This window comes from Argentina anserina, chromosome 5, assembly GCF_933775445.1.
Source record: "Argentina anserina chromosome 5, drPotAnse1.1, whole genome shotgun sequence".
Taxonomy (NCBI): Eukaryota; Viridiplantae; Streptophyta; class Magnoliopsida; order Rosales; family Rosaceae; genus Argentina; species Argentina anserina.
In genome coordinates this window covers 13,481,329-13,488,352 of record NC_065876.1, presented here as the reverse complement: position 1 = coordinate 13,488,352, position 7,024 = coordinate 13,481,329, and the positions used below count along the sequence as shown (strand labels likewise).

The following is a 7,024-nucleotide window of genomic DNA, read 5'->3' as shown; positions in this document are numbered from 1 at the left end:
AATGTAGGATGCGAGCTGCTTTACTGGAAATTAGGATATGTAAGCGATGTTTCATCATTTTTAACGGTACATATCTATTATGCTCTCACATATGTCACCGTTGTTTTATAGTAAATAGAGTCGACATTAGAGTAGTGCTCTTTGCTAGTTAGTGCTTTATTGGGTACTTGTTTGTAGGGACTTCTGATATTATTTCAGGTCTTTGTAATCAGCAGTTTAGGCTTTACGTCCCTCCCCCCCCCCCATTGTATTCGACAGTTCCATTAATACAGACTGAAGGGTAGCCGTACAAGCCCTTTATTCAAGAAAAAAAAACATTTCACGCATGCTTGTGTCCAACAGTGGTCGAAAGGCCAAAGCGAGAAGAGTTCATGTTTCCATAGTCGTCTAAGGGCCTAACCTTGCAATCTGAGGCATTTTTCGCGCCTGAGACGGTTAAGGAGCACCTCTTTTAATGCCTTGCAATAAAGTCAAACCTATTTATATTCCCTAAATAAGAAAAGCATATTCGGTTGATGTTACATACTTGAGTATAAAGCTTCACGATACCTAGTAAGTGATGTAGGCCTCATCATTTAGCCCGCGGATCCGAAAAGTCCGTGGAGGCCCGCAAGCCCGATTGGCTTTTACCCGGCCCGGCCCGCGAGAAAGCCCGTAAAATGTTGCTTCTGTGGGTAGAGGACCGACTTATTAGAGAGGTGAAACCCAGCCCGGCCCGCCAAATCCCGCTTCTCGTGCAACGTATCGAATCGTGTCCAATACGGACACTCGTGTCTGTGTCCGTACTTCATAGACTACTAGTATTTACTACCTTAACTAGAAGCTGCACTCCAGCTTATTTTCTGTTATATATTTCCCTTCAGTTATATTAGTAGTACTTGGTGTCAGCTTAATGAGCTATCAAGAAAAATATGTAAATAAATTTTTTGTATATATTTAATATACAAGCTCATGAAGATGAACATCTTCGTAAAACAACTACAACTGCAACATGAGGTTTAGATATGAATTTAACCTAAAGTTAATCATGTAATTGCCTGATATTGTCTTCCAATGGTCGACTGAACAGCAATAACTAGGAAACTAAACAAGCAAATGCAATACACGGCCAAGCATAGATATTAGAAAGCTGCAGAGAATTACACTACAACATTCAATCGCTTCACTAGCCGCAAAGCGCACCAACCTCACATACATGGACAGCCATAGCTGCATATGGTAAAACACTAGGGTCTACTCCATCCAACTTCGACTTTCAGGTACTTCAACACAGAAGAACATGTGATATTCGTGCACCGGCTCCAGGGTGAAATGAATTAACATTTGTGGCAAGTGACAAGAAACCACAGAGTAACAACCAGACTCAGATCTTCCCATTTATTTTATTACAGAATCATCTGGAGTCACAGGCAACAACTTCCCAAAAGAAACAAAGGCAACAAAAGTAGTTTATAGTTTTTGACTGAAGAAGAAAAATCTATCAAAGTAAATTTTGAAAAACAGTAGTCAGCGTCAGAGGAACTGTATTACATCCAAAACACATCCTCAAGACCTATCTGCTCCTGTAATTCACAATCGCATGACAATCTGGCTCTAGAACACAAATTGACTACAATCTGTTGCTATCAATTTTGCTGCACCCACTGCATAATATCCTTACGTATAACTCCCCCAAAGCTACCTCGGGTGTAGTCAGACCTTAATGCTTCAGGTCTATTTGTGAATAAGTTCCTATACTGAGTCATAGTGCCGGAGGTCTTTCTTGCTCTCATCATCATGGAAATTGAAGGGAGTGTTTTAGTCAACCCATTTGTCATTGATGAAAACATATGCCTATCAGATTCCTGATTTCTAACCTGGATGCTGCCTGGATTTTTCAGGGAGGATGAGTTTACCTGCTTTGTCATGCTCATGCTCGAGCTAGCACAATTCTTAGGGAGTTTGAATTCAGGCGGAGCTCGAATATTGGCTGATGGTTTCATTCGATCAAGCCAACGTAGGATCCAGTTCCCAAGGTTCCGCCCCAAGTCTATGTCTCTTTGCTGTATGTTCTTGTGGACACTCACGGCAGCGTCAAACACGGCACGAGTTCGCCTTTTGAAAACAAAAACGAAAACAAAATCATTATGAGAGCTAAGCAAGTAATGCAAAGACAAACAGTTCAGCACCATATGATTGAATGTCGCAATGTAACAAGTATCAAACAAAGAAACTTCAGTGAACATGGTACAGAATTCAATGAATGAAAAGACCCTTTCAGATACTAGCGATTATAAAGAATTTGAACTTCCTTTCTCCTTTTCAGGGTATGCGAAAGCATTGAAAACCAATTTGACGAAATATCAATTGCCATTGAAAGAAACCAGAACAAGTCTAACCCAAGAAACAAAACATTTAACATATTTTTGTCATAATATTTTGATGCATTTCTTTGTGGGAGGGGAGGGGGTCACAGTCTTTGTTATCAAACTGAACTACGAGCATAGTTTTGTCATTAGTATCAAATGTCAAATATCTTCTGAGAAGCAGTGAACATCAACAAAAGCATCCGACTAACATTGTCCACAACAATTATATGCGTGTGCAAGTCCACCAATGTCATGTTACTACAAGAACACTGAAAAAAAATCAACACGCGACAAATGGTTTCGTCCAGTTCAAACTACATGGACAGCAGTCAGATCCCATTACTTGGTTCCTACTTCATGCATGGTTCATACGCAAATGTAATAAGAGACAAATACGCAAATGTAATAAGAGAAGAGACAACCCACTGTCTACAGCAGCTAATCTCAATAACACAAAGTCACCTCCCTAAGCAATTTGGATCGAAACATGTTAGAAGGAAGGTTCGTAATCAATTCAATTAAAGCATTCACATATCAATAGAAAAATAGACAATACCTGTGAGCAAATTGACGGATCTTGGGATGCTTGGGGCTTATGACGCGGCGTTGAATCCTCAAGGCGAGTCTGTAGGTCCGTCTCAGACCCAAGAAATAGGCTGTTCCCAATGTGATCTCCCACAGCACCATTCTTCTTCTTCTTCTTCTTCCTCTGTTTCTCTTTGTGTCGTTTGGTTTCTGTGGTGGTGTGGTTGTTTTGTGTGTGGAAAAAAGGGGGATATGATGGTTTGGGTTTTCGTTTCAGGCCAAGCTAACAACACAACAGCCGCCAGAAATTTCGATCGTCGTCGAACTTTCCTCTGGGTTCGCGTCACCGCTCGGGTTACACTATATTAATGTAAGCGTCAGCGAGGACGTCTGATATTGTAATCCACCTCTCACCTCAGCCGTCGGATCAAATTTTCAGCGGACTTTTACTGTGAGTGTTGCCCGTCTTCTTTTTTGATTTCTTCAAAAAGCCCAAACCCAGCTCTACCCGGCCCAAGCTTCGCCTGGGGCTCAATACTTCTCATCATCTGTCACTCACATTCCTTGAAGAACAAGTATCCCCAACAAACCAGGTCTAAGATGTAAAATAATCGTTTCCTGATTCTTTCCTTCCTCCATATATAAGAAGCACCAAAGCCAACGTCAAGGTAGAGGAATACTATTTGGGTGCTGCTAAATGTACCGGCAAGGTTTCCTAGGAAATTTTGTTTGATATTTCACGTACATCCTTAAAAATATAAACCCAACAAATTCTTTTGAAAATAAACCCAGCAAAACTCTATCGATAATTGTCGAACATTAGAACCTTCACTAAACAATATTTAATATTTGGGTTCGTGCAAATTGTTGTTTTGTAGGCGTACCCCATTCAACTATTGGTAAGTATTCATTGTACATAATTGTCAATTGTTGTAATTTTTATCGTACTATTTGGAACCATTGGGTTCATTTGTAATGATCAATTAATCATTCAATCTAGCTATATATATATATATATATATATATATATATATATATATACATACAGTCTCTATCCAGAGTGAAGCTTCATTCTGAAAATTACAGAGTGAAGTTCCAATTTTGGCACACTTTTTGGTCAAATTTTTTCACTATAAGTGATTCAATATTTAGGTATGTTATTCAAGATTATCACTACAAAGTTTCATCTAATTTTACAATTGTTTGAGTTTTCAAAATTGAGATTTACACGAACGGTTCACGTTGGACAGTTTTAATTCATTCATTGATTTAATCTAATTTCAATACCTTAACGATGTCCGAATTAGATGAAATTTTGTAGAGATGATCTTGAATAACATACCTAAATATTGAATCGTTTATGGTGAAAAACAATTGACAGAAAAAGTGTGCCAAAATTGGAACTTCACTCTGGATAGAGACTATATATATATATATATATATATATATATATATAGTCCCTATCCAGAGTGAAGCTTCATTCTGAAATTTTCAGAGTGAAGTTCTAATTTTGGCACACTTTTCGGTCAAAATTTTTCAGCATAATCGATTCAATATTTAGGTATGTTATTCAAGATCATCTATACAAAATTTCATCTAATTCTGACATCGTTAAGGTATTGAAATTAGATTAAATCAATGAATAAATTAAAACTGTTCAACGTGAACCGTTCGTGTAAATCTCAATATTGAAAGCTCAAATCATTGTCAAATTGGATGAAATTTTGTATATATGATCTTGAATAGCATACCTAAATATTGAATCGCTTATGCTGAAAAAATTTGACCGAAAAGTGTGCCAAAATTGGAACTTCACTCTGAAATTTCAGAATGAAACTTCACTCTGGATAGGGACTATATATATATAGCCCCTCTAGTGAGAGATCTATTTTTTGGGTTTAAAAAAGGATATGTTATTACACCAACTATTATATCACTAAATCGCATCTCCACTGTTCATTTTATATATCTATATGATTTTGTGATTATTAAGGCCTTCAAAATTGTGATTTATTTTTAATGACCTTAGACGGTTCAAGATCATCAAAAAGTATTGAAATTTTCTATTTAATCTAAACAGATCTAATTGTGACTCTCTATCTCTTTTTCAAGCCAAAAAAAGGGATACCTCAAATATCATTATTTTGACTGAAAATTTTATAAAAGTATCTACACATTAGACTATAAAAAGTTAGACGGTAGAGATGTAGAAATATAATCTAAAAATTAGTTAATGAGTTATCCTTTTAAAATACAAAAAAAAATCAATTAGTGGATGAAATTAGTTATGAACTATTTGACTTAGTCAAAAAATTAGTTAATGAGCTATTATAATTCATTTAATTAAAACATTCAACTTTAGAAACTGAAGTCAAAGCAAGCCAGCGAGCACTAGAACATATCCAAGTACCATTACTAATAACTTTGTATGTGACAAAGTGCATGATTAATTAAACGTGACAAAAAATGGAAGTGATATATTTCGTACTTAACACCTATTTTCTAAAACCTATAGTAGATTCTTTTCTTTATTAGAAATATCTAATACATTTCATAACTATTTTCTTGTTTAGGACTGAAATCATGTGGTATTAAATCTGTAAATGGAAAAAATAATATTATGGTACTGAAGACTCATAATTATTTTTGTGCAACTATGTGCCATCAAGTAACAACGGATAAGAAAAGCATTGACCCATAAAAACGAGCCAACGGAAACAAAAACAAAAATGAGAAGCCCCTATATATAAAAATATCACAATACAGCCTACTCATTCAGGACAGCTCACACACACCTACCTCTCCTCTCAGTCTCTCACCTCTCTTCTCTCTCTCTCTCTCTCTCTCTCTCTCTCTCTCTCTTCCCGTGACTCCTTCACCATGCAAAGGCAGTCCCTCGGCTCACCGCTGTCGAAGCTCCATCAGGCCCACGGCGGCGGCGACACTCTCATCCATCTCGACGACAAGCGCTCCAAGGACATTTTAGCCTTTTCCGCCTCCTCCTCCGCCACAGACTTCGACGACGACAAAGCAATAAAGCCTCACCGACTGTCGTCACCACCGCCCGTCGCTCCGGACAAAGTCATCCACGTCATCCCTATCCTCACCGTCCTCTGCTTCCTCATCCTCTTCCTCTTCTCCCACACCCCCTCCCCTTCAGGTATATACCACTCGTGCACTCTTCTCACCTCAATCGAACGACCATTGTCTCCTCTAAACTAAAATCCTCACCGTCCGTTTTGGCCTTGTTTCAGATTTGGCTCAGTTCAATGGCTTCACCAGACTACCTGCGGCAAAGCGCATAGGTACAATGCTGGTCTCCATTGTCCTCTTCTCAATCTTAATCCGAACCTGCTTTTAGTTAACTCTGTTGTCTTATTGTTACAGATTCTGTTGGCGACGAAATCGGTGTCGTCGGCGGCGGCGACATCCGACGATTTATTGATATCCGGAAGAGCGATGTTCTGGCGATCCGGAGCCTGAGGGAGCTGGGATCAGAAACCCGGAAACTCGCCCCGAGATCTCGCTCCCACAGAAAACTCGCCGATTTTTAAGCCGCATTCCTTGGTTTGTCTCTCTCCTCTAGAACTCTACCGTCTTCTTCCTCCAGTCCCGTACTCTGGTCCAGTGGTCCTCCGGCCACTAGCGGAGTCTCGCACGTGCGACGCTCGTCAATTTTTTCTTTCGCACGTGAGTTCTAAATTGCAGGACACCTTTATTTAGGCTCTAGTTTCCTTATTTTAATTGTTTTTTTTTTTCTGTAAACGATATTGTTATAGTGGAAATATTTCGACCAATTTAATTCGTATTTATATTGAATTAACTTCTTTTTAACAAGGTTCGAGTGTGGCGTACGCTAATGGGGCGTAAATTAGTGGGACGAGGTTAAACGTGCGCCTAGTGGGTGACAGCTGGAGGTTCGTACTCGACCGTTAACTGCACCTCGAGTTTTGGTCGGAATTTGCCAGCTGGAAATGATTGTGTGCCCACGGGTGGAGAGCGAGTGCGCTCCCCTCTCTATTAATGTTACCGCCGTGTGCATAGATTTTCCGTGATGCCTTCTCCGTCTGTAACGTTTCATATATGGATTAATTAATCAAATTATGGAAAGAAGAAATTTCTAATAATATGGGGAGCACTGAATTCTATGA

General features: G+C 38.8%; 2 protein-coding genes across 2 annotated transcripts; one reads left to right on the top strand and one right to left on the bottom strand.

Annotated features, from left to right (window-relative positions):
- Positions 1 to 912: 912 nt before the first annotated feature.
- Positions 913 to 3,220, bottom strand: LOC126796189 (uncharacterized). The gene is made up of 2 exons (XM_050522954.1): positions 2,905 to 3,220; positions 913 to 2,094 (listed from the first exon to the last, which is right to left on the bottom strand). Exons 1-2 carry the CDS (start codon positions 3,033 to 3,035, stop codon positions 1,626 to 1,628), a joined length of 600 nt encoding a protein of 199 aa, XP_050378911.1. The 5' UTR covers positions 3,036 to 3,220; the 3' UTR covers positions 913 to 1,625.
- A 2,451-nt stretch (positions 3,221 to 5,671) lies between these two features.
- On the top strand, positions 5,672 to 7,024 carry LOC126796191 (uncharacterized). Its single transcript, XM_050522956.1, has 3 exons — positions 5,672 to 6,033; positions 6,128 to 6,178; positions 6,261 to 7,024. Exons 1-3 carry the CDS (start codon positions 5,754 to 5,756, stop codon positions 6,425 to 6,427), a joined length of 498 nt encoding a protein of 165 aa, XP_050378913.1. The 5' UTR covers positions 5,672 to 5,753; the 3' UTR covers positions 6,428 to 7,024.

Bases quoted from the DNA above. Each gene is read 5' to 3' on its own strand.
- LOC126796189 (XM_050522954.1), bottom strand. From the start codon at position 3,035: ATGGTGCTGTGGGAGATCACATTGGGAACAGCCTATTTCTTGGGTCTG. The intron at 2,095-2,904 runs GTATTGTCTATT...TGTTTTCAAAAG, and splicing joins ATCCGTCAATTTGCTCACAG to GCGAACTCGTGCCGTGTTTG.
- LOC126796191 (XM_050522956.1), top strand. From the start codon at position 5,754: ATGCAAAGGCAGTCCCTCGGCTCACCGCTGTCGAAGCTCCATCAGGCC. The intron at 6,034-6,127 runs GTATATACCACT...GCCTTGTTTCAG, and splicing joins CCACACCCCCTCCCCTTCAG to ATTTGGCTCAGTTCAATGGC. The intron at 6,179-6,260 runs GTACAATGCTGG...TTATTGTTACAG, and splicing joins ACCTGCGGCAAAGCGCATAG to ATTCTGTTGGCGACGAAATC.